This window comes from Dipteris shenzhenensis, chromosome 6 (genome assembly GCF_047967505.1).
Source record: "Dipteris shenzhenensis isolate YYH24624 ecotype China chromosome 6, Dip_SZ_1.0, whole genome shotgun sequence".
Taxonomy (NCBI): domain Eukaryota; kingdom Viridiplantae; phylum Streptophyta; class Polypodiopsida; order Gleicheniales; family Dipteridaceae; genus Dipteris; species Dipteris shenzhenensis.
In genome coordinates, this window is record NC_141601.1 from 1686392 (window position 1) to 1712864 (window position 26473).

General features: G+C 47.1%; 1 protein-coding gene across 1 annotated transcript in view; it reads right to left on the reverse strand.

Annotated features, from left to right (window-relative positions):
• LOC147900632 (dynein-1-alpha heavy chain, flagellar inner arm I1 complex-like) overlaps nt 1–26473 on the reverse strand; it is a 714561-nt gene that overhangs the window by 139061 nt on the left and 549027 nt on the right. Inside the window, exons 40-42 of the mRNA XM_087375690.1 lie at nt 24987–25188; nt 24665–24907; nt 24115–24201 (exon numbers count right to left, since the gene is read on the reverse strand). Coding sequence (XP_087231816.1) covers nt 24115–24201; nt 24665–24907; nt 24987–25188 — 532 coding nt within the window. The remainder of the gene's footprint in view (nt 1–24114; nt 24202–24664; nt 24908–24986; nt 25189–26473) is intronic.

Genomic DNA, 26473 nt, shown 5'->3' on the forward strand with positions numbered 1-26473 from the left:
AGTATCGGGCCCCAGATCGTGCCAACTCCATAGAAGATGCAAGTGCTAACCATGGCAACCGAGCTCTGCCTGCTGCCGAGTCTCCAAACTCCCTAACCCTGTGCAAATACATGACCGACTGAAACGCTGCATCCAATGCAAGGGGAGTAGCTCCAAACTCTGCTAGCATGATCTCGTGCGGAACTATAGCCTTGGCCCTAATGAGCCGAGAGAACATGATGATTTGTAACCTCTCTACTCGTCTCCAATCTGCAGCGCCGAGGTCTCCTGCCTAGAAAGGAGCTGCATACATCGCAGCTGGTCTCACCAATGTATCAAAAAGCAAGGATTTCGTATCGAGATGCTGAAAGTGGGACTGAAAACACTGACGCTCAAGATGAGCCAACGAAGCATACCCTTTACTAATCCTATCTCGTGCTACATATGTCATGGTGAAAACCGCTCCCCTGAAAACTGCCCCCAAATAAGTGTACTCTCTAACAAGCTCAATGGGCTGTCCGTCATAAGTGAAGCAAAACTCATCCGTGCTGTAAATACGATCAGAGGTGTTGAAAACCATAACCTTGGTCTTGCCAAGGTTTACGGTCAACCCCCTGTCCCTGGAGGCCCTGAGCAGTAGAGGAAATGAGAACCACATCGTCCGCATACAGGAGGATAGGAATGGAGGATCCTGAGAGAGTAGAGCCCACACCGCCTGTCATCTGTATAAACATCTCTAGCTCATCAATATATAATCCAAAGAGAGTAGGAGAGAGCGGGCAACCCTGCTTCACCCCAATCGTGCTGCATACCTCCTCTGAGAGCCCCTCACGTGTCCGAACCCGACCAGTGACCCTCTCATACAAAGCCATGATAGCCCAGTGTATCTCTCCACTGAAGCCCATCTGGCGAATCCTCTGAAACAATCTGAATCGCGGAACTGTGTCAAATGCCTTCCTGAAGTTCACGAAGCAACAATAAAGCCGTTGCCTTCGTGACTTCGCCTCCTCTACCAGTGCCCTGAGTGTGAGGATGTGGTCAAGTGTCGAATGATCCTTGCGAAATCCAGCCTGCCCTCTGGCTCTGAGTCCTGTCGTCTCGGCATGGTCATTTATACAGCTTTCCAAAACTGATGCATAGATCTTGGCCATAACGTGGCCAATCATGATGGTCCTGTGATTCGATGGCTCCATAGGGTCCCCCGACTTGTGGATAGGTACTATGGTATTGCCTAACCAGGACTGTGGTAGGCCTGTACAAACAGACTCATTGAAGAGACGGGAAAGAACAAAATCTAAGGCATCAATCCCATGGATTACATACTCCGCTTGCAATCCATCATGATCCTTAGCTCTCCCGTTCTTCAATCGGTGGACTGCTGCACGGACACTCTCTGGTGTGAAGAGACTAGATGAAGCTGGCCTAGGGGAATGGGATAAATCGATGGCTGGCTGATCTGGAACATCGTATAGAGCTGAAGTGTATGCAGACCAGACACGTGGATCTGTGAGGGGGCTCTGAGACTTCGAGCGGAGGAATTTTCTCCAGAATTCCTTGGAGTCACAGCTGAAAAGCAAGCTTCTCAGCTCCTCATTCTGGGCTAGAAATTGGCGTTTCTTGCGCCTAACCAACCACTTGTAGTCTCTCTTGGTTTCGGCAAGGAGGGGAGACTTCTCCTTGGTCTCAAGGTGAAGTTTCCTGCGGAGTTCCTTACACTCCTCATCATACCAACCGTTGCAAGGAACAAGACCAACCGGTGGGGGACTAGACGAATGACATGTGGCAGGGAACGACATGTGAGCGGCAGAAACGAGTGAAGTATGTACAAGTTCCCACCGGTCCTGCGTGGATGGTAGAGCATCTAATAGATGAGGACGGAGTAGGCGGCTGAGGTTCTGGCTATATACATCATCGAACTGGTGGTCGAAATGAACCTCGTAATAGGGTTGGCGGTCATGATAACGAGGGGGGGGTGGGTCATGGGAGACATTAGTCAAAGTAAAGTGGATGAGTGCATGGTCGGCAGAGGGCATGAAGGGGCTAACAGTAAGGCTATGGATGGAAGGGACTAGAGTCGGGGGACCTATGATGTAGTCGATCACGCTAGTACCACGCCCAGAAGCAGAAGAGAATGTAGGCATGGAAGACTGTGGCCACCTGGACAAGCCATTATAAATGACCATACTGTGCGAGGTGAGGAGCTCCAGTAACTGATGTCCCTGATCTGTGGGCTGTACTGTGCAGTCTGATGAAGTCCGACAGAGGCTATCATCGTGAAATGCTGGGAGTATGACCGGATCCTCCATGAAGTCATAAGTGAGGGCCTGTCTGTCTGAGGTCCTCGCGTTGAAGTCTCCTAAAAGGATGACTTCTCCGCGATGTGAAAAATCTGCAATGTCCGCTGAGAGATCCTCAAATATGGACTGGCCTGGTCCAGTGGAAGAATAGATCGACTGCGCCGGGGGGAAGTAGCAAACTGCAATAAAAAGATCTCGCTGAGGGGCTCTGCGGCAGATGCGTACCCACAAGAATCGGGCATGTGAATCCGCTCTCTCCACTGTGATGATCCGATCGAGATGCTCTCTGTACAAAATGGCCACTCCTCCAAATCCTCTCACTCCAAATGTTCGAGTGTGCTGCCTGAAGGCAGATCTCCATGTATACCCTGTCACTCGTGGCAAAGGTCTCTCTGGACTCTCGTGTGTCTCCGTGAAAAAGATGATATCTCTCCCAAAGAATGCCCCCCGTAGATTGCCTGGCTGTGCTGTAAAAGAACCATTGCAGTTCCATACAGCGATGCGTAGACTATCTGACGGGTGGTGTGTCCCATGGGCCCTGTCCCGTCAAGCGGTCGCAGCAGGAGGTGGAGGTGGGGCTATATCTGCTGGTCTGCCATCTCTAAGCACTGTGGGAGCACGCCTCAAGGTGCCTGTGATGAGTCTGCCATCCCTGATCACTGCCCACTTGCCCTGAGCTCGGGGCTGCATCTCTCTGAGGCATAAGCGCCTTGCGCTCCTCAACCTGCATCTGAGTCAGATCCTCGTCCATGGAAATCTGTGGGTGGTCTCTGAGTGTCCCTCTCCTCCTGAGGGCAGCTAGACGTGCCTGGGCATCTCTGAATCTGATAATGAGGGGCTGCTCTCTAGTACGATCCCTCCCGACTCTATATGATCCTACTATGCCATGATCCTGTACTCCCAGTGTCTGAGAGACAAAGGTCACAGCCTGTGTCATCGTGGACTCTGTCGCCGAGGGCAAGATACCACGAATGCGAATGTTGAGGGCCTTTGTGGCCCTCTGCTGTGACTCGGCCAATGTAGCTGATACAGTCGATCTCTGAGGCTGTGATGGCTGACGGCGGACGACATCCACCCACTCTGTGGCTCTCTGGACCTCTGTCTGAAGGGAGGTCAAACGCTCCTCAACCGCTGCTACTGCTGTAGTGGGAGATGTGTCTGTGCTGAACGCGAGTCTCGATCTGCTGCACTCGCTCTGTGTGTCCATGAATCTCTCCAGCAAGAGTACTATGAGTCGCCTGTAAGACCTGAAGATCTGTCCTAATAGACAAGATCTCCCGATCCTGCTGTGTCACTCGATCAGCAAGAGATGCAACCTGAGCTGTAAGTAGAGCAATGGTCTCGTCCTTCCTGTGAAGCATCTGAAGGGCAGCTCGGAGGTGGGTCTCAAAGTGCTGAAGCTCTGGTAGGATGTGGCGGCAAGGAGAAAGAAAGGGAGAAAGGGGGGAAACCGGTAAGGTGGGTAGCGGGGATGAAGGAGAAGGCTGGAAAGGGGGAGAGAAAGCGGGTACCGGGGATGGAGAGGAGGGGATGGGTAAAGTCTGTAGAGAGGATGAGGAGGAGGGAGCCTCTGGCAAAGTAGGTAAAATAGGCAACAAAGGGGGGGAAGAGGTGACAGAGGGCTGTGAGAGGGGGAGCAAAAAGGGTGGAGAAGGGGTAGGAGAAGAAGGAACCTGAGAGGGGAGGGGTGAAAAAAACTGCGGGTACAAAGTAGCTATGGGCGGAAGATGAGATAATGGAGCTGAAACCGGTGTACCTGCGACTGGGAGTGCGGCAAGTGCGGGCACTGCGCTGGGCGGAAGACGAGATAGTGGAGCTGAAACCGGTGTACCTGCGACTGGGAGTGTGGCAAGTGCGGGCACTGCGCTGTCCTTTGAAGAAGATGCAAGTCCTCTTCTACTATAGTGCAGCATATCGGTCGTGGCGGCCATTGATGTTGCTGCTGTTGCTGCTTCTGTAACATGCTCGACGGTGTCGGCCATGTTTAATTACGGGAAACCGGCAACATTGACAAGCGGGAGATGGCGAGCGCTGCCAATGCACGATGAGAAAGAAAGAAAGAAAGAAAGTGTATTATTGTCCACTAGAGGCCAAAATGGGCCCATGGGACATCAAGAACTCTGCATACAAGATAGCACAAAATCAACGTGCCCCAAAGAAGAGGCATCGTCGAATATCATCTAAGTGCTACGCAATATAATGCAAGTGGAAGTACATAATGTCAAATTTGAGCCTAAATACAGAGTAAACTAGATGCAAGGAAACCGCCCCTGGGTGCAAAATGGGGGGATGAGTACAATATGCCAATGCAAAGATACAAGTCCAGGTGTCACGGAGTCTGAGAACCAAAATAATACTGGAAATCCTGTCCATCGACTCTTCCTCCTGCTATGAGAGTACAAATCTGAGCAAAGGTGAGGTGAGCGGCTGGTGGGGCGAGATCTCCATGAGTAAGTCTCCTCCGAAAAGCTGCCATCATCCTGGATAGATGAAGCGGCGAGTACGTCCCCTATGTAACAAGATCCTGCGGCGTCTACAAACCATCTCATATGTACATCCACAGGGTGGAGGCATGTGTCCTGTGTGAGCTCTGCCGTCCTCGTGCTCCTCCTGGTCTCTGTCCTCTGGTGTGGCGTGTGCCTGAGCTCTATGAGGCTGGGCTCTATCACGCTCCGGTCTGTGCTCTCTGAGGTAGTCTCGCCGAAGCATAGTGGCCTCCCTGACATAAAGGGCTAGGCAATGCTGATCCTCGTAGTCCATCACTCGTGAGAGAGGTCCAAAGCCATCCGTGAAGAGACAGTGGAATCTACCTCTGATCTCATAGTATAGCGGGCATCTGCAAATGAAGTGCTCCTCTGACTCCACCTCTCCCATGGTGCAACAAGGGCAGATCCTGGTCTCTCGTCCTGGTCGCCGTCCATCCTCCATGCGTCGCATCCTACCAGCCTCTATCTCGAGCTGATGCGAAGAGACTCTAAGCTGGCCGAGGGCAATCCTCAGTGAGTGGGACATGTGGATACCTGTATAGCCTGGTGGGATGACAAATCCATCCTCTGAGATCCGAAGGAAGTGGTCACGATATGTGGCCATCTTCACCGGAAGCTGCGTGGGATAAATCCAAGTGCGATACGTATGAAGCTGCAGCAAGTCTGCTCTCGTGACCTGACTAAGCTCGTGGCGAGTCAACTCGAGATGAGGGGCATCTATGCTGTATCGGAACGGAGGTAGTCTATCCATGTCTAGTCCAAGGGATGTGAGCCACCTAGTGAGTCTGAAGTACCAGCAGTATCGGGTCCCTGATCGTGCCAACTCCATAGAAGATGCAAGTGCTAACCATGGCAACCGAGCTCTGCCTGCTGCTGAGTCTCCAAACTCCCTGACCCTGTGCAGATACATGACCGACTGAAATGCTGCATCCAATGCAAGGGGAGTAGCTCCAAACTCTGCTAGCATGATCTCGTGCGGAACTGTAGCCTTGGCCCTAATGAGCCGAGAGAACATGATGATCTGTAACCTCTCTACTCGTCTCCAATCTGCAGCGCCGAGGTCTCCTGCCCAGAAAGGAGCTGCATACATCGCAGCTGGTCTCACCAGTGTATCAAAAAGCAAGGATTTCGTATCGGGATGCTGAAAGTGGGACTGAAAACACTGACGCTCAAGATGAGCCAACGAAGCATACCCTTTACTAATCCTATCTCGTGCTGCATATGTCATGGTGAAGACCGGTCCCCTGAAAACTGCCCCCAAATAAGTGTACTCTCTAACAAGCTCAATGGGCTGTCCGTCATAAGTGAAGCAAAACTCATCCGTGCTGTAAATACGATCAGAGGTGTTGAAAACCATAACCTTGGTCTTGCCAAGGTTTACGGTCAACCCCCTGTCCTGGCAAAACCTGTGGAGTGCCTCAATATGTGCCTGGAGGCCCTGAGCAGTAGAGGAAATGAGAACCACATCGTCCGCATACAGGAGGATAGGAATGGAGGATCCTGAGAGAGTAGAGCCCACACCGCCTGTCATCTGTACAAACATCTCTAGCTCATCAATATATAATCCAAAGAGAGTAGGAGAGAGCGGGCAGCCCTGCTTCACCCCAATCGTGCTGCATACCTCCTCTGAGAGCCCCTCACGTGTTCGAGCCCGACCAGTGACCCTCTCATACAAAGCCATGATAGCCCACTGTATCTCTCCACTAAAGCCCATCTGGCGAATCCTCTGAAACAATCTGAATCGCGGAACTGTGTCAAATGCCTTCCTGAAGTCCACGAAGCAACAATAAAGCCGTTGCCTTCGTGACTTCGCCTCCTCCACCAGTGCCCTAAGTGTGAGGATGTGGTCAAGTGTCGAATGATCCCTACGGAATCCAGCCTGCCCTCTGGCTCTGAGTCCTGTCGTCTCGGCATGGTCATTTATACGGCTTTCCAAAACTGATGCAAAGATCTTGGCCATAACGTGGCCGATCATGATGGTCCTGTAATTCGACGGCTCCATAGGGTCCCCCGACTTGTGGATAGGTACTATGGTATTGCCTAACCAGGACTGTGGTAGGCCTGTACATACAGACTCATTGAAGAGACGGGAAAGAACAGAATCTAAGGCATCAATCCCATGGATTACATACTCCGCTTGCAATCCATCATGATCCTTAGCTCTCCCGTTCTTCAATCGGTGGACTGCTGCACGGACACTCTCTGGTGTGAAAAGAATAGATGAAGCTGGCCTAGGGGAATGGGATAAATCGATGGCTGGCTGATCTGGAACATCGTATAGAGCTGAAGTATATGCAGACCAGACACGTGGATCTATAAGGGGGCTCTGAGACTTCGAGCGGAGGAATTTTCTCCAGAATTCCTTGGAGTCACAGCTGAAAAGCAAGCTTCTCAGCTTCTCCTCATTCTGGGCTAGAAATTGGCGTTTCTTGCGCCTAACCAACCACTTGTAGTCTCTCTTGGTTTCGGTAAGGAGGGGAGACTTCTCCTTGGTCTCAAGGTGAAGTTTCCTGCGGAGTTCCTTACACTCCTCGTCATACCAACTGTTGCAAGGAACAAGACCAACCGGTGGGGGACTAGACGAATGACACGTGGCAGGGAAGGACATGTGGGCGGCAGAAACGAGTGAAGAATGTACAAGTTCCCACCGGTCCTGCGTGGATGGTAGAGCATCTAATAGATGAGGACGGAGTAGGCGGCTGAGGTTCTGGCTATATACATCATCGAACTGGTGGTCGAAATGAACCTCATAATAGGATTGGCGGTCGTGATGACGAGGGGGGGGTGGGTCATGGGAGACATGAGTCAAAGTAAAGTGGATGAGTGCATGGTCGGCAGAGGGCATGAAGGGGCTAACAGTAAGGCTATGGATGGACGGGACTAGAGTCGGGGGACCTATGATGTAGTCGATCACGCTAGTGCCACGCCCAGAAGCAGAAGAGAATGTAGGCATGGAAGACTGTGGCCACCTGGACAAGCCGTTATAAATGACCATACTGTGCGAGGTGAGGAGCTCCAGTAACTGACGTCCCTGATCTGTGGGCTGTACTGTGCAGTCTGATGAAGTCCGGCAGAGGCTATCATTGTGAGATGCCGGAAGTATGACCGGATCCTCCATGAAGTCATAAGTGAGGGCCTGTCTGTTTGAGGTCCTCGCGTTGAAGTCTCCTAAGAGGATGACTTCTCCGCGATGTGAAAAATGTGCAATGTCCGCTGAGAGATCCTCAAATATGGACTGGCCTGGTCCAGTGGAAGAATAAAAAGACTGCGCCGGGGGGAAGTAGCAAACTGCAATAAAGAGATCTCGCTGAGGGGCTCTGCGGTGGATGCGTACCCACAAGAATCGGGCATGTGAATCCGCTCTCTCCACTGTGATGATCCGGTCGAGATGCTCTCTGTACAAAATGGCCACTCCTCCAGATCCTCTCACTCCAAATGTTCGAGTGTGCTGTCTGAAGGCAGATCTCCATGTATATCCTATCACTCGTGGCAAAGGTCTCTCTGGACTCTCGTGTGTCTCTGTGAAAAAGATGATATCTCTCCCAAAGAAAGCCCCCCGTAGATTGCCTGGCTGTGCTGTAAAAGAACCATTGCAGTTCCATACAGCGATGCGTAGACTATCTGACAGGTGGTGTGTCCCATGAGCCCTGTCCCGTCAGGCGGTCGGAGCAGGAGGTGGAGGTGGAGGTGGGGCCATATCTGCTGGTCTGTCATCCCTAGGCACTGTGGGAGCACGCCTCAAGGTGCCTGTGATGAGTCTGCCATCCCTGATCACTGCCCACTTGCCCTGAGCTCGGGCTGCGTCTCTCTGAGGCATGAGCGCCTTGCGCTCCTCAACCTGTATCTGAGTCAGATCCTCGTCCATGGAAATCTGTGGGTGGTCTCTGAGTGTCCCTCTCCTCCTGAGGGCAGCTAGACGTGCCTGGGCATCTCTGAATCTGATAATGAGGGGCTGCTCTCTAGTACGATCTCTCCCGACTCTATACGCTCCTACTATGCCATGATCCTGTACTCCCAATGTCTGAGAGACAAAGGTCACAGCCTGTGTCATCATGGACTCTGTCTCCGAGGGCAAGATACCACGAATGCGAATGTTGAGGACCTTTGTGGCCCTCTGCTGTGACTCGGCCAATGTAGCTGATACAGTCGATCTCTGAGGCTGTGATGGCTGACGGCGGACGACATCCACCCACTCTGTGGCTCTCTGGACCTCTGTCTGAAGGGAGGTCAAACGCTCCTCAACCGCTGCTACTGCTGTAGTGGGAGATGTGTCTAAGTGCTGAACGCGAGTCTCAATCTGTTGCACTCGCTCTGTGTGTCCATGAATCTCTCCAGCAAGAGTCCTATGAGTCGCCTGTAAGACCTGAAGATCTGTTCTAATAGACAAGATCTCCCGGTCCTGCTGTGTCACTCGATCAGTAAGAGATGCAACCTGAGCTGTAAGTAGAGCAATGGTATCGTCCTTCCTGTGAAGCATCTGAAGGGCATCTCGGAGGTGGGTCCGAAAGTGCTGAAGCTCTGGCAGGATGTGCTGGCAAGGACAAACAGTGCAAGGCATGGAAGGAGAAAGAGAGGGAGAAAGGGGGGAAACCGGTAAGGTGGGTAGCGGGGACGAGGGAGAAGGCTGGAGAGGGGGAGAGAAAGCGGGTACCGAGGATGGAGAGGAGGGGAAGGCTAAAGTTGGAGAAGGGGTAGGAGAAGAAGGGATCTGAGAGGGGAGGGGTGAAAAAAACTGCGGGTACAAGGTGGCTATGGGTGGAAGATGAGATAATGGGGCTGAAACCGGTGTACCTGTGACTGGGAGTGCGGCAAGTGCGGGCACTGCGCTGGGCGGAAGATGAGATAGTGGAGCTGAAACCGGTGTACCTGCGACTGGGAGTGCGGCAAGTGCGGGTACTGCTCTGTCCTTTGAAGAGGATGCAAGTCCTCTTCTACTATAGTGCAGCATGTCGGTCGTGGAGGCCATTGATGTTGCTGCTGTTGCTCCTTCTGTAACATGCTCGACGATGTCGGCCATGTTTAATTACGGGAAACGGGAAACCGGCGGCATTGAAAAGCGGGAGATGGCGAGCGCTACCAATGCGCGATGAGCGGATGAGCGGAGTGGGGGGCCTGAGCGGCTGAGCTGCGAGGGGGAGGGTCTGAGCGGGGTGAGCCGCTGCGAGGGGGAGGAGCTGCGAAGGGCGAGGGGCTGGGAGAGGGGTAGGGGGGAGCTGCGGGGGGGGAAGGAGGGGGGGGGGGGGGGAGGGAGCTGCGAGGGGGGGGGAGCTGCGAGGGGGGGCTGCGAGGGTGCGAGGGGCAGCGAGGGGGGAGGGGTGAGCTGCGAGGGGGGGGAGGGGCTACGAGGGGGGGCTGCGAGGGTGCGAGGGGCAGCGAGGGGGGAGGGGTGAGCTGCGAAGGGGGGGTAAGGGGCTGCGAGGGGGGAAGGGGTGAGCTGCGAGGGGGAGAGGGGAGCTGCGAGGGGGGGGTGAGGGGCTGCGAGGGGGGGAGAGGTGAGCTGCGAGGGGCTGCGAGGGGGGGAGAGGGGGCTGCGAGGGGAGCTGCGAGGGGGAGAGGGAGCTGCGAGGGGAGCTGCGAGGGGCTGCGAGGGGAGCTGCGAGGGGGTGAGGGGGCTGCGAGGGGGTGAGAGAGAGAGAGAGAGAGAGAGAGAGAGAGAGAGAGAGAGAGAGAGAGAGAGAAGAGAGATTTTAAAATTAAAAAGAAAAGTTGGGGTTTTTTAAATTTATTTAAATAAAAAAAAAGGGGGGGGTTGGGGCTGCGTTTAAATTTATTATTAAAAAAAAAAAAAAAAACGGGGGGGGGGGGGGGGGTCGGGGCTGCAAGTGCGAGGGGGGGGGGTGAGCGGGGGGGTGAATGAGTGGTGAGCGGGGGGGCTGAGCGGAGGGGTGAGCGAGGGGCTGTGGGGGCTGAGCAGAGGGGTGAGAGGAGGGGCGCGAGGGGGTGAGCGGGGGGGTTGACCGAGGGGGTGAGCGGGAGGGTTGAGGGAGGGGGGTGAGCGGGGGGGCTGCCTGAGCGGAGGGGTGAGAGGAGGGGTGCGAGGGCTGAGCGGAGGGGTGAAGGGGGGGGGTTCCAAGGGGTGAGCGGGGGGGCAGCGGAGGGGTGAGAGGAGGGGTGCAAGGGGTGAGCGAGTGGTGAGCGGGGGCTGCGAGTGCGAGGGGGTGAGCGAGGGGTGAGTGGGGGGGCTGAGCGGAGGGGTGAGCGGGTGAGAGGGGGGGGGGGGCTGAGCGGGGGGCTGAGCGAGAGAGAGATGTATTAACGTCCACGGAAGAGAGAGGTTGAGGGGCGCAGGAGCAATGGGGAGAAAGCTGCGACTTTTTTGTAATACTCCCACTGAGCCAAATTTATGTGTTCTACAAGAACAGTCATTTTGATCGTTCTCTTTTTGTATGTGGATGATATGATACTCACAGGCAATTATGAGAAAATAATCCACCGGTACAGCACATGATTTTCTCTGAGTTTGAGATGGTTGATCTTAGTCTGCTACATTACTTGAGACAGATAGGCCAGGACGGACGCTGTCAGATCTGCCATGTGGTTGAGGAGTCACCAAAGCACTGCCTGTGGAGCTGCACTCGCGCCCAGGAAGTGTGGAGGTGGACTTTCGGGATTCTCACTCGCGCAGCACCAGAGCTAGGCTTGATCACGTGGGGCGCGTTCTGTTGGTGCAGCACCGCACCTGGTCTACATCACTTATTCGAGGCATGCCAGCAGGACCCCACTTTCCTTATCACGCAGGGTACATGGGGGCTGCTCGAGGGTATCCCGCAGCACCTAGCAGAGGCGGATACAGGAGTTCAGGAGAGGCAGCCAGTCTGGGAGATTATCAGCAGCATAGCAGGGTGGCACATTTGGACCTCGCGTTGCGCGCAGATCCTCGGCGGCACCTCCTTATCGACTGCCCAGGTCATGACTGATATTTGGTGCGAGATTATTCATACCCTCAGAGGCCAGTGGGACCAGATTCAGGGAGATTCCCGGTCCGGTCAAGAGAAGCGGAGACGCTTCCTTCGGGCTTGGAACACTCAGGGCCTCTTCTTCGAGCAGACCTCGCAGGGCCTTCGGTGGTGCTACTCACCACCCCGATGGCTGTTCATTCACACTCGCCTTATCCCGACGTGAGAGAGTGATTTTTTTATTGTGTTACCTTTTAGGGCTGTGTCCGATTTGTGTACGCAGCCCGTCAGCTACAAGCTGACTTTTTGTATCTTGTTCTCGAAGTAATATAATTAGCACTGTTTTTTCGGTAAAAAGTCTGCTACATTACTGTGTAGGATTGGAGTTTTGACAAAATCAAGAAGGAATCTGCATTTCTGAATACAAATATACCTCAAGTATATTGTAGAAATTCACATCGGAGGATAGTAAACCGGTATCATTCCTGTGGAGAAGGGGCTCAAACTTAGCAAAAATGATGATGTATAAAAATTCGATGGCAATCTTTACCTACGATTGGTGGGAAGTCTCATTTATCTATGCTCTACGAGGCCTAACATAGAATTTTCCACTGGGTTGCTTTCTTATTTCATGCATGAAGGCACATGGTAGGAGGAACAGAATGGAAAAGAAATGGAAGAACTAGAAAGCAATGAAAGGAAATGGAAAGTACAAAGCAATGATAACCAAAATACTCACATGATAGAAAAGCTTGATGTAGACCACTCTGATGTGACACTATACAAGTGGCAGAAAATTGCATCTTGAAGATACCTGAGCTGGGAAAACCTTTTATTGTGACTTGTGATGCGAGTGGGACACAAATTGAATGTGTTCTTTCTGAAGATGGTATAGTGGAATACGAGTCGAGAAAACTTAGAAAACATGAAGAGAAATAACTCATGATCGTGAATTGCTTGCTGTTGTTCATGCATTGAAACATTGGAGACATTTTCTACTTGATGTGAAGTTTGAAATTCGAATGGATCATTAAAGTTTAAAATATATTCTTACTCAACCTTTGTTGAATACTAGACAGAGGTCATGGATGGATCTTCTTTCCGAATATGATTTTGAGATTAAATACATTGAGGGCAAAGAGAATAAGGTGGTTGATGCTTCGAGTAGACGTCCTCTTGTGAATGCACTAACCATTGTTCGTTTTGATTTGATGGAAAACATTAAGGCTGAAATTGAATAGGATCCTTTTTATGTTTCTATCCTTGACAAGCTTGCCAAGAATCATTCTGAGAGATTCGAGGGAAGATTTCACTTAGTAACTGGGAATTTGTATTGTAATGATAGACTTTGTGTGCCTAAACAATCTTCTTTTAAAGCTAAAATTTTGCATGAATGTCATGATGCACCATTCTCTGGACATGCAGGATATAACAAAACGTATAGCAAGGTTAGAAAGTCTTTCTTTTGGCCTAATTGAAGAATGATGTCCGTTACTATGTTAGGAAATGTTTGCATTGTCAACGAGTCAAAATTGAACAACATAGAATGCCAAGTCTAATGGAACCCCTAGACATTCCTCTTCGAAAAAGTGGGAATCTATTTCAATGGACTTCATCACTAAATTGCCTACTACTAGAGGGGGGGTATGATACTATTCTTGTTGTTGTTGATCGTTTGACCAAAATGGCCCATTTCTTTCCAATGAAAAAGACTGATGGTGCTCTTGAGGTAGCAAAATTATTTGTAAGAGAAGTTTTTCACTTGCACAGTATGCCTAAGAGTAATTCAAAGTTCACATCTAATTTTTTGGCGCGCTACATTTAAAGCCATAGAAACTGAACTTAAAATGAGCACAACATTTCATCCGCAAACAGATGGGGAAACTGAAATAGTAAATCGTTTTCTGGAAGACATTCTAAGAATGTATGTTAATGAGAAGCAAACTAATTGGATTGAATTCTTATCTTTGTCTGAGTTTGCTTATAATAGTTCGTGGCATAGCTCAATTCAAATGACTCCCTTTGAAGCTATATATGGCCAAAATTGTCATTCACCAGTTAATTTCTCTGATTCTGAGAACAAAGTTGAGATTTCAAAACAAATGCTTGAGAGGATGGATGAGGAAGTCAAACACATCCGACATTGTATTAAAAGAGTACATGACAGATAAAAACGTCGACAAGAACCACAGTTTTCGAGAACTCAAGTTGGGTGACATAGTGTTTTTGAAAATCATTCCTAAGAAAAGTAATTTAATTCCTGGCAGAGATAGAAGGCTCTCACCTCGTTTCGCAGGACCTTTCAAAATATTAAAGCGACTGGGAACATTGGCTTACCAACTTGAATTGCCTCAGAATATCAAAGTACATCCTTTTTTTTTTTTTTGCAAAAAAGAGACTTCTATTAAGTAAGAAAGAAACTTGCTAGAGCAAGCTCTGAGTGGAAATACAACATCATGAAATCATGAGGATAAATAAAACCCCCTCAAAGTGAGGTGAAAAATAACCAAGGCTGAGGCTGAAAGTGCCACCTCAACCCTGTAGGAGTCTCAGAGAAGAAAGGAGAATCCTTCCATTCCCTGAAGAAAGAAGCCCTCCTAGCTAAGGCTGCACGGGAGTCTCCCTATATACTCATCCATACGGCCATCAAAGTATGTACGGTGACTGTCCAGATACTAGACAAAGTGTGCGAGGGATGAACCTGAGTACCCTCCATAGCCTCTGTGCATCTGGCTCTCCAGATATGCCAGGATGCTATGCTCGCTAAAATCTCCCAAGAAGTATCCACAGAGGCATGTATATCTATAAAAGGAAGGTGTGGTACCACATCCAACGAACAGGACTCAATCTGATGATGTCTAACCAAAATGGCCCGAGAGGAGTCAAGTCTCTCATAGAATACCTGAGGCCGTGTAAGAGAAAGCCAAGCCACTGAGCCCCATGTCATAAAGAATGGGGAGTGGGCAAAGTGACTGAAAATCCTGGCTATCCCCATCCAAATCATCCTCGCCTGTCTGCAATCTAGTCTCCGAAGCAGAGAGGCAACGAGGGCAAGTAGGGTCGGCTCCGAACCTGGATCTCCAAAGGTTCACTGCAATCCCACCATGGATAGAAAGCCAAAAGAAGAGAGTGATCTTTCTATTCCTGTGGGATTTCTAGAGTCTCCTCCAGAAGCACCTTTGCAGATCCGCAGTGATATCAAATGTCTCCCAATAGGAACTCTGGAAGGTCTCCAACCTCTACTACTGAGCTGAAATCTCCTGGCATTACTGACCGTGTAATGAAAGAAGGAGATGCTCTTCTCTCGATGCCCTGCGTCAATCCACTCCCACTCTCCAAGGTCCCACTGCAAATACCTAATGGGAACTCCCCCGTAGAGCCAAAGCCTCCAAGACCCAATGGAGAGTAGCCGGGGGTCTGGGTCGAGGAACCACTCTGAATCTGATCCCTGCACCAAAAGACCTACAATCCTGATAGGCTGAAAAGCAGACTCAAGCAAGATGTCCTCTGTGGATCTGAGCAATCTGCCACCATCCTGCACAGTACATCATGTTTTTCATACGAGCTTACTGAAAATTTATGTTGCTAATCCTTCTCATGTTTTGTAAGACACATCTAGAATTCAAGAAGATGGAATGTTGAAGGTTGAACCCCAGATTATTTTGGATAGACAAACCAAGCAACTTAGAAACAGAACAATAGTAGAAGTTTTGGTAAAATGGGATGTATATCCTATAGAGGATGCTACTTGGGTAGATTTAGATTCACTTATTGTTGAGTTTCCTTCTTTTAAACTCTGAGGACAGAGTTTATCAGAGAGGGGGCGATTGTGACGCTCCACATTTTTGTGTGATGCTCCATATTTTGTGTATAAATTTCTTTTTTATTTTAGTAGTAGTATTTATTTGTGAAATTTATTTTCATATCAATTTTGTGTTTTGAAAATACCAATAAGTGATTTGAGATTTAACAAATCCAAGAAAATATATATATATATATGCATGGGAGTTGTGACCGGAGTTTGCAGGTTTAAAGGAAGGTCCAGCTTTGCGGATTCTAAAGGAGAACTTGGAAAGGAGTGATTGATTTAAAAAGAACTAAAGTTATTACTAGAATGGTCTAGGAATGGAGCAAATTGGTTGTGAAGGGCAAGAAAAGCAAGATAAAGTGGAAAAGCCAGCTAAAAAGTGGAGAAAAGCAGGTCGCACCTTTCTTGGATAAAAATAGTAGTCACTATTTCGACCATAACTTTTGATTCCAAACTCGGATTGAGGAGCTCTTTTTTTTGTTGGAAAGCTGAGATTGCGATCTACAACTTTACAACAAAGGTCGAGATCTAATTCCATGATCTATTAAGTCGAAAACTCAGAATACACAAAGGCAGCAAGGCAACATATTTCAGAAGCTCCGAGATTGAGAGTGAGAGTGAGATTCTTCTTTCATCTATGATTGTATCATCTTGAGTGAGAGTGAGATTCATTGAAACACCTTGGTGTGAGTGAGAGTGAGAGTGAGAGTAAGAATAGCTCGGCGGTGGTTGGGCGGTTCGAGCTCCGTACATGGAGTATTGTGACTCCAGAATTGATTGTAAACGATTTTGATTCAACAGAAAGTCTCCTTCTATTGTATTTCAGTTTTCTCCTTCTCTCTATAAAATCAATCTTGATTTCAAGGTTTGGAGCGTCTCAAGGAGTGAGAGTGAGAATAGCTCGGGGCGGTCGGGCGGTTCGAGCTCCGCCGTACATGGAGTATTGTGACTCCAGAATTGATTGTAAACAATTTGATTCAACAGAAAGTCTCCTTCTATTGTATTTCAGTTTTCTCCTTCTCTCTATAGAATCAATATTGATTTCAAGGTTTGGAGCGTCTCAAGTGGTATCAGAGCAGGTTGAATTTCTGATTGTGAGCGAGAGAGATGGCTGACCGTGATGAGGTTCAACGGAGGATGTTTGAACAAGATCTTTTGATTCAGACACTTAGTGAAGAGCTAAAACGGATAAAAGGCAAGGCTGTGGCGGATACTTCTGAAAGAAACAAGACAAATGGAGATCTCAACAATGGTATTTATGTAGAAATACCTTGAGATGATGATGCTACAGGATCAAGACCATGGAAGAGGACACGAACAGTGTCGAGGATGATGTTGCAGATCCAAGACCTCGCAAGAGATCAAGAGTTGAAGAGGATGTTGCTGAATCAGCTCTTAGGCAAGTCTTCAAGAAGGCAAAACTTTCAGAATTTGATGGTGAAAAGAAGACTAGAGAAGATCTTGAAGCTTGGCTCCAATGCATAAATATGCACTTGAAGTGACAGGTGTCTCTCTTACACATAAGTTTGTAGAAGGTCTTAAGGAGGATCTTTTATACATGATGAAAGGGATTGGATCCAAGGACTTCTTAGATGTTGTGGCCAAGGCAGAGACGAACGGAAAGCGACAACGACAAAGATGATTCCAACAGGTCATCCTTTTCCAAGAGTTCAGAGTTCAAATATTTCCCAACAAAGATTAGAGTTTTCTAGTGCCAATAAATTGCAAGGATGGATGGGAAAAACATGATGGTAGAAATCTTAGATATCAAAGAAGATTCGTTCCTTATAGTCAGGAGGGCATCCAAAGCAAAGATCAAGCTAATAAAGTTGCTAGGAACCAGAAAGGTCGACAAGCATCTCCTTGGAAAAATGATCCGGCTTTTATTGAACGAGCACGAAGGCTGGGATTGTGCTTTAGGTGTGGAGAACAAGGACATCGGACATTTGAATGTCCAAATAAAGCTAAATTCAATTTTGTCAAAGGATCCGGAATGGAGGCTAAGATGGGCGAGATGAATCCAACCATTGACGAAGCTGAGGAAAAAGGTAAATCATCTGAACCTACAATGAATGCATGGTTTCTTCTGCATCTCATGCACATGCCACTGTCATTAGAGTAAAAGGGAGGATTGGTGCTCACGACATAAATTTCCTAATTGATTTTGGTAGCACAAATATTTTTCTCTCTCCTAAACTCATACGGACACAACACTTAGAAGTTGGGAATAAGATAAGAAAACCTGTCCAATTAGCTAATGGGAAAATACACTATACCCAAGGTCTTATTGAAAATTTACAGTTTACCTTAGCACATAGAAAGTGTAAGGGAAATTTTTGTTCCATAGACATGGGGAAGTGTGACGCCATAATTGGAATGGATTGGCTATTTGAAAACAAAGTCTTAATTGACTGTGGAAAGAGAACCATCAGCTTTTCTGGAGTAGATGGTAGAAATCAAGTTATTCAAGGAGAGGAAAGGGATAGTCAAGCTTTTCTTATTTCAGCCATGAAATTGTTAAGAGGAATGAGACAAAGTTGTGATACATTCTTAGTATTTGCTGAAAAGATTAAGGAGGAAACCCAAAATATTGAGGGAGAGAATCAAAAGGAAGAACAACCTGAATCTGCTCGAAAACTCCTTGATGAGTTTTTTGATATCTTTCCTAATGATCTACCAGGGATGCCACCACCTTGACATCTTGACCATGCTATAGGACTAGAACCAAGAACTCGATCTTATTGTAGGGCCCCTTATAGATCCAATGTGGATGAATTGAAGGAATTGAAAATTCAATTAGAGGATTTATAATAAAAGGGGTTTATTCAACCTAGTGTTTCTCCTTGGGGTGCTCCAGTTTTATTTCAAAAGAAAAAGGATGGAACATACATGTTATGCATTGACTATAGAGGATTAAATAGGCAGACCATCAAGAATAAATATCCTCTACCTCACATAGATGAGGAGTTGTCTCAATTGAGTAGAAACACAATCTTCTCCAAGATTGATTTAAGATCGGGATATCATCAAATATGTATTAAGAAAGAGGACATCCCAAAAACTGCTTTTAGAACTCGATATGGTCATTATGAATTCACAGTTCTTGCTTTTGGACTCACCAATGCACCTGCAACTTTTATGTGTCTGATGAATGATGTGTTTCGTGAATAGCTAGATGATTTTATTTTGGTTTTCCTAGATGATATTTTGGTATATTCAAAGAATGCAAAAGAATATGAGATGCATCTTAGGAAAACACTTGAAAAATCAAGGGAACATAAATTATATGGAAAAAGGAGTAAATGCTTCTTTGCTAAAGATAAAATTGTTTATTTGGGACAAGTTATTTCCAAAGAAGGCATCCATATAGATCTTGACAAAGCAAAAGTGATTCAAGAATGGCCAAGGCTTAAAATAGTGAGAGATGTGAGGAGTTTTATTGGTTTGGCATGGTATGAGAGAAAACATATCAAGGATTTTTCTAAAATAACATCGCCTTTGACAGACCTGATAAAGCAAGAAAACAAATTTGTATGGAATGAGAAATGTCAAGAAGCTTTTGATACATTAAAAGAAAAGGTGGCAGAAATTGCATCTTGAAGATACCTGAGCTGGGAAAACCTTTTATTGTGACTTGTGATGCGAGTGGGACACAAATTGGATGTGTTGTTTCTCAAGATGGTAGAGTAGTGGAATACGAGTCTAGAAAACTCAGAAAACATGAAGAGAAATACCCCACTCATGATCGTGAATTGCTTCCTGCTGTTCATGCATTGAAACATTGGAGACATTTTCTACTTGGTGTGAAGTTTGAAATTCGAATGGATCATGAAAGTTTGAAATATTTTCTTACTCAACCTTTGTTGAATACTAGATAGAGGTCATGGGGGACTACAACTGAGGCGGCCGACTCTGGCGGAGACTTGAGCACAGTGCCAAATGCCTGACCAATGGAGGGGAGGATGGATCGATACTCCTTTGGGAGCCCTGGGAAGCGGAGCGTAACCGAAAAATGGGAAACATGGTGTGTCGTGTCCATGTCCTCCACTGTAAAGCCATGGTACCAAGGAAAGAGGTACACTAGATGGGGGCCAAGGAGGATGGGGCTCTACTCCATGAGTGCAGAGGCAATGTCGAGGGAGCTCAATTGGATGAGGAATATGCCTCTTCTGTAGATGGTGACCTCCTGGATGTGGTCACCCTCTAATGCCAAGCTCGCCCCGATCCACTCTCGCACATGTCTCCTTATAGGCGTGAGACCCATAGTTTTGCTCACGATCGCCTTGTCTTGGAGGGACTGAATTGCCTACTGTACCTATTGCTTGTCAGCTGGGGAAAGAAGAACCTTAACGACTGTGGGATTCGAGGGTGCTGCCATAGAACCCCTCTGGCTAGACCAAGGGTCACCACCAAGATTTTCTTTTGCCTTAACAAGCACAAATGCTCCCGTTGCAAGAAGGAAGAGGAGAAAAAAGAGGGGGGTGAGGAAGAAGGATGTCATAGGGGGAGGTAGAGACGAGGCAAGGCGAGGCAAAGAGGCGGAGGAGAGAGGTGGAGAGGGCGGAAGGGAAGGCAAGGTAGGCAAGGGAGGGACGATGGAAGGCAGAAGAAGAGAGGGGACGAGAAGGTGGAAGAAGTGGCAGGGTGGCGGAAGAGGAGGAGGGAGCAGAGGAGAAGGCGAAGGAGAGAATGGGAAGAAGGAGGGAGGAGAGAAGAAGAGGAGGAGGGAGTGGAGGAGATAGTGAAGGAGGAAGAGAGAGCCGACGGGGGAAGAAGGAGGGAGCGGAGGAGAGGGCGGCGGAGGGAGGAGATGACGGGGGGAGGCGAAATGGCGGGGGGCTGCACTAGTAGGGGGCACAACTAACGGAGGGGGAGGCAGATGGACGAAGTACAGGGGGAGGCGAAGGGGCTGCAGAAGGTAAGAAGGGGCAGAAGGGACGGGGCAGCGGGGCAGCCAGGGAGCAGTGGGGCAGCCAAGGATACTGATGGCGCCACAGACCCTTCCTTACCTGCAGGAGATATTTCTGTCCTAGTTCCTAGTGCTGATGAGTTGCTCCTGTCCCCTCAGATGTTCATGTGAAGGAGCTTCCATCTATGGAGCAATTTGTTGTAGAAACCCGTGCCATATTTCATGCTAATGCTACTTATATGGTCGAGCTTCATCAGCGCCAAGCTGAGCTTCATCAATGCCCCCCTTTCTCTTTTGCTCCTCTTTCTTCACTTCTTGACAGAGGCAAGGGGATTATTGCTTCTACTCCACCTTCTGCAGGGATCCTCTGCACACCTGCACCAGATGCATCACTCAGGAATTCCTTTGCAGTCCTGGCAGACATGGCAGAGTTTGAGTTAGAGGAGGAGTTTGTACCTTCTACCTTTGGGGAGCAGGTTGCTCAGATCACCGTGGATAGAGATTCCCCTCCTACAGGTGTGGGAGTGCTTTCCCCAGTTGACTTCCCTCCTCTTGATAGGAGAAAATTTTCCTAAGAGAGGGATGTCTCCGCTAGCAGGTTGGGTAAGGTTTTTCATCAGGCCTCTTCCTCTCGCTAATGAGGAATGTCAGTTGGAACATTTAGGGCCTACGACGTGTACCTCACCACCGCCGTAGGCAGCTGATTCGTAACCAACTTCATCCAAGTGTTACTGGGGGCCCCATGATGTTCTTATGATTCAGGAACACAAACTGGATGTCAGGGATTATTCCAAGTCGGGTAAGCTTCTCTTAGGCCATACTTTTTGGTCACCTGCCTTGGGCACCAGGGGAGGTATTTGCATTTTTGTTTCTTCTTCAATACTCCCCTTGGTGATTGGACATGGGATCATAGTTCCCTCTAGAGCTCAGTGGATCATTCTTTTGATTGGTGGGCGTAAGGTTGGTTTCTTAAGCCTCTATGCCCCCAATTCAAGAGGGGACCGTGTCCTTTTATGGAAGGAGTTGCTTTTTGGTCTTGCATTGCAGAGTCTTGGATCAATCATCGGGAGTAATTTCAACATGGTTGAAATGCTAGCAGACAAAAGAGGAGGTAGGGAAGGTGTTATCCACTCCCTAGAGAGAGTAGCCTGGGATGCCTTCCTTTTTTGGTACAATGGCAGAGGATCTCTTTTCTTCTCCGAGTCTTCTTCAGGATTCAGGTGGCATTTTCAGCCTCCACCTTGTATTTTTGTTAGCTCTTTTTGAGCTTGGTTTTTTTTTCTCATGCATGGCATGATGTGCTCCCGCATTAGAGCTTGCTCTTGCAATTTTCGTTCATACTTAATGAAGTAATATTTTTGAAAAAAAAAAGAAATCACCATAGCTGAGAGCTCTCTCCTCTCACACTACACACACCACTACACACACACACACATTTTTTTGTGAAATCTTTGATTGATTATATTATATGAGTAGCAACCTCAAAATAAGGTGCTACAATTACATCAACTGAAAATTTTAGTATATGCCAAAAAGACCTCATGATCTATGCAGCGGGTCTGCAAGCAATCAAAGAAAGATTGATGCAGAGAACGCCTAAAAAAGCCAAACAGAGAGACAGTAGGATCACCAAAGACTTTACAATTCCTATATGTCCATAAAGTCCATAGTGCCCAGTAGCGTACCCAAATGAAGAAAAGATGAAACTCCGGTCTGGATGGATGAAACCCAAATAGCCAGAAGAACTTCCCAAACGGAACAGATGGGAATCTCGCTCGCAGGCGCTATCAAAGCAGATCAAAAAACTCACGAGAGCACGGACAATGCCAAAACAAGTGAGGCACAGTCTCCGAAGAAGTAGAACATCTGTGGCAAAGTGCAGGAGCAATGTGTCGATGAGCTAATAGCTATCCAGATGGAAACACTCCCAAAAGAACTCGCCAAAAGAAAACCTGTTGCCGAAGCGGTACTTTATAGGCCCAAAGTTGCTGTAATATTTTCCTCCACCACTTGGCTGGGCGATGCATTCGCCAAACAGAATCACCTCTCTCTGAAACCCAAGGTTGATTTATACAATGCAGGTACACTAATCTGAGATAGCCTCAAAGGACGAGAAGAGGACCCTGGAGAAGTCAAAGTCCAATCTTCTAGCCGGTCCTGGAGTTCCAAAGGAGGAATCGGAATAAAAGACGAAAGCATAGAAGTAATTTATCGCCACAAAGGACGATAATGACAGCCCAACAAAGGAACGTCAAGGTTCTTGTAAAGCCAAGGGAGGCTGAAAGACTTTCGACCAGTGAATGCTTTCAGCTCTCAAAGAATTCCCAAGCAAAGATTGCCGTCCATTCCATTCCAGATGAGAAAGAACATAGTTAAGAAGCAAGCGGGAGACAAAAGGGCATTCAGGCAAAGTGCCATCAATGCAGCCAAAAAAGAAATCCCAGTGATCAAGGTGCCAATGACCAAACGCAAAAATACTGATATGACTGACTAGAGTCCTAATCATAAGAGCCCAAGGCTGATCACCTTGCATAAATTGTAGCAACATTTACCCCCTGTGGGCAAGAATATGCACATGAATATCCGTGATGTTCAATCCACTATGCATCTTGGGAGAACAAATGTGATACGTCCAAAGCAGCCTGAGACTTTTTCTACCATGTTTGGATCGCCATAAGATTTCCATAAAGACAAACATGAAAGATGTAAGATCTGCCTTAGTGAACATGATCAATGGCAAGTAAAATTGAATATATGCCACAAGGATGGACTGCACTATTCGAAGACGAACGTGCAAAGGCCAAGTTGCCAGTTTCCAATACTCAAGCTTTTTTTGAAGCTTAGCCAAAACTCAATCAGTTTGTTGTCGGCGAGTGAGTTCCCACCCCAAAGGGTAACCAAGATGACGAACAAAGTGAGTGGGTGGAATGATATCCCCAGGCCATAATAGACTATGCCAGTCTTTGGAATGCAAAGGGAGCAGCTTAGACTTCTAAAAATTAACATGAAGACCAACTGCCAAACCATAAAGAGGGCCTGCATCAAGGCACAAAGATCATGGGGCGTATTCTTCGGGGTAAAGAAAGAATCATCAGCATAAGCTTGAGCAACCATGCTGCGATTAGCATCCAATTCCAAGCCATGAAGTAATCCTGTAGCCCACAAGATGATCAATATATTGCAGCATAGGATGAGTAGCAATGGCATACAGTAAAGCACACAAACATGTGACTGCTACTAGATGCACACATGCACCTTAGAGCAAGCCCTTGATCACAAATGTTCCAACATGATTTATTGGTTGTATTACTAAACATTCTACTCATGTGCATTGATTATCCCTACTATCATATTAATTAGTCGTTCCTTGATCATTTTGTGTACAAAATGGATCAATCATATGGATAGCAAAGATTCAGTGAGTTGTAGAAAGTTGTCTCAGAGGGAATTCGGTAGAAGGAGCTTCGTGGGTCCACAATTTCATTTCTTTTTTGTTCACTACACAAAATTCTTACTTTGTGGCTCAAATAAAGATAGCAAGAAAACCCTTAAGCTCACAAAGGTGTATGTTTTTATTGTTCCTTTTCATATCTTTTCCATTCACAACTCAAAAAAAGCTCACAATAAAATGAAAAAGCTCACAAAAACATATCCCCCGGTGTTGTATAGCTTACTTATATGTGAAGGTGAGAATAATAATGACATCAAATTCATAAAAAGTATGCGATTGAGTTTATACCTGAACCAAAGTATGTAGAATCCACATGGAACGAACTGTATCAATTGTGGGCACCAAGATATTGCTGAACATTCCATCAGGAGGAGGCTGCCAATACAGTTTAATAAGATTACACTCAATATCATGATATGAATGATGTGCATCATGTATGCTTGTATAGATGAACAATGATATCCAATGCTCCATATGATCTAGATATCTGAGTCAGGCCAATGCAAAATATTTGATATAACACTATATTGGAGAATTTGGGAATCTCCCAAGTCCCACTTTCAAGTAAGTGGTTAAGATTTGACCATGTGGCCAAAACTTGAACCGATATTTGAAAGTGGGACTTGGGAGTACTCCCTAATATGGTGTTTACGATGGATTCCACTTTCAAGTGATGGGTAAGATTTGACCATGTGGCTGAATCTTAAACATATGGGAAATTCCCAAACAATGTGAAAATTCCAAAATTTCCTAATGTGGTGTTATATGTATTTATGCAACTGACCTAGTATGCAAGTGACATAATGCAAAATATTTGATATGTATTTATGCAACTGACCTGGTATTCTGGAATCATGGATTTCCAAGAGCGCCACTGAAGGTCTTTTGTGTCAAAACAGTAGTTATAAAGTAAATCATTTGGTAGTTGATTTGGTGGTAGTGTCTCAGCAGAACTTATCGGAAGCCCAGCAATTTCCTTTATAAACTTGTCAAAACGATAACGATCCTGTATATTTGAAGTTTGTATAACTGCTCCGCCTAGAGACCATGTTGCACAAAAGATAAAGATTGCCTCCAAGCTCTGTGGCATTGAACAGAAGAAGTCACATGGTTTTGTATGGAAAAAGGACAAAAATTATGTACATTTGGTAAGGGAGGACCTGCTTTGTTGTCATTTTGCTGCCATCTCTCAGTATTGCATCAAGAAGAGAGCAGAGCTGGGTGACCATATTCAGATTAGTAAGAGGAATGGTTTGATGCAAAGGTATGGTCATCTCATTATTTTCAATGCCTTCCAAGATGTAAGCCACACATGGCTTAACATACTTTTCCATCAATTCCCGTAGCCAGTCGGCCTCTTCACTGTAGTTGACAAGGAAAGATAAGATTGTTGTTTTTTGGGTGCAAATTTAAGACGTTTATTAAGTACGTCAAAATACATGGAAAGAGGATGTGATCCTATGAGAAAAGGGATGATGTGTCTTCATATCATCCTGCTTGAAAATATAATCTTAGAATCAAATCCATGGTTATGTTGTCAGAGTGTTAATTTCCTTGAAAGCATATGTTAGTATGTCCAAATGTTTAGCCATGATGACAGATATATGTTAAGTTTGAACAATATGATTCATGGTCGTAAGAGCTAGGAAACCCATCGACTCTATAAAGATAACAGGAATCAAGCTTAAATTCCATATGCAAGGCTACATATGTGCACCACTAAAGCATGCCACTTACTCTCTACTGTGTCAATAGATGCATTATGTAAAGAACTCAGAGAATAGAATCAAATAACATCTCTTGAAGAGTGGTGATACATTGTTGCAACATCTCTATATAGGGAACTCTGATAAATTTTGAGTTGGCCATGCAAAACAACATGGCAAAAATTCTTGCACGATGGGAAATCCCTAGTGAAATGTCCAAAGGTCATGCATATCCAACACTGATTCTCCTTGCTTGTGATCTCAAATCTCTACCAAAAAAGAGAGCCATCAAGACTCTGGAGCATGATGTGGTCATTGGAAATATTAGAGTCAAACATTGTGACCCTAACTCTGGGGATCCCATCCGATCTGATCGCCTCTGCTGTGGTGGAAGAGGGTAAACCAAGGAGGTGTGGGGATCTCTATGACCAGCCCAAAGAATCTTTGATCATAGCAAGGAGTCGATGATAAACCTATGGAAGACCAAGCAAGTTGATAAAGAGCAACATGACGTAACTATCCTTCTCTATTGGGTCAAGGCCCGGGTCAAGGCCCAACAAGTGCTAGAGAACTATGCTCGCGGCAACAAGAGAATCAAAGGCCACTTGAAAGAAAACTCATCTCAATAATCGAGCATCGTAAAGGTCAGGGGCAAGGTCCGAAGGTAAGGCAGCAAGCATCCAGTCCCTATCTTGTGATTTGGAAGGGCAGGGAGGGGAGGAGGCACGGGAGTAGCAAGGAGCGAGAGGGGGCAAGTTGCGATGGGGAGGAGCTCCCTATCTCCTACAATTTCATTTGTTTTGCTACATTACTGTTTTTTTTTTTTTTTTCCAAGAAAGAGACTTCTATTAAGTAAGAGAAAAAACCCGCGAACCCCCTCAAAGTGAGGTGGAAAACAACCAAGGCTAAGGCTGAAAGTGCCACCTCAACCCTGTAGGAGT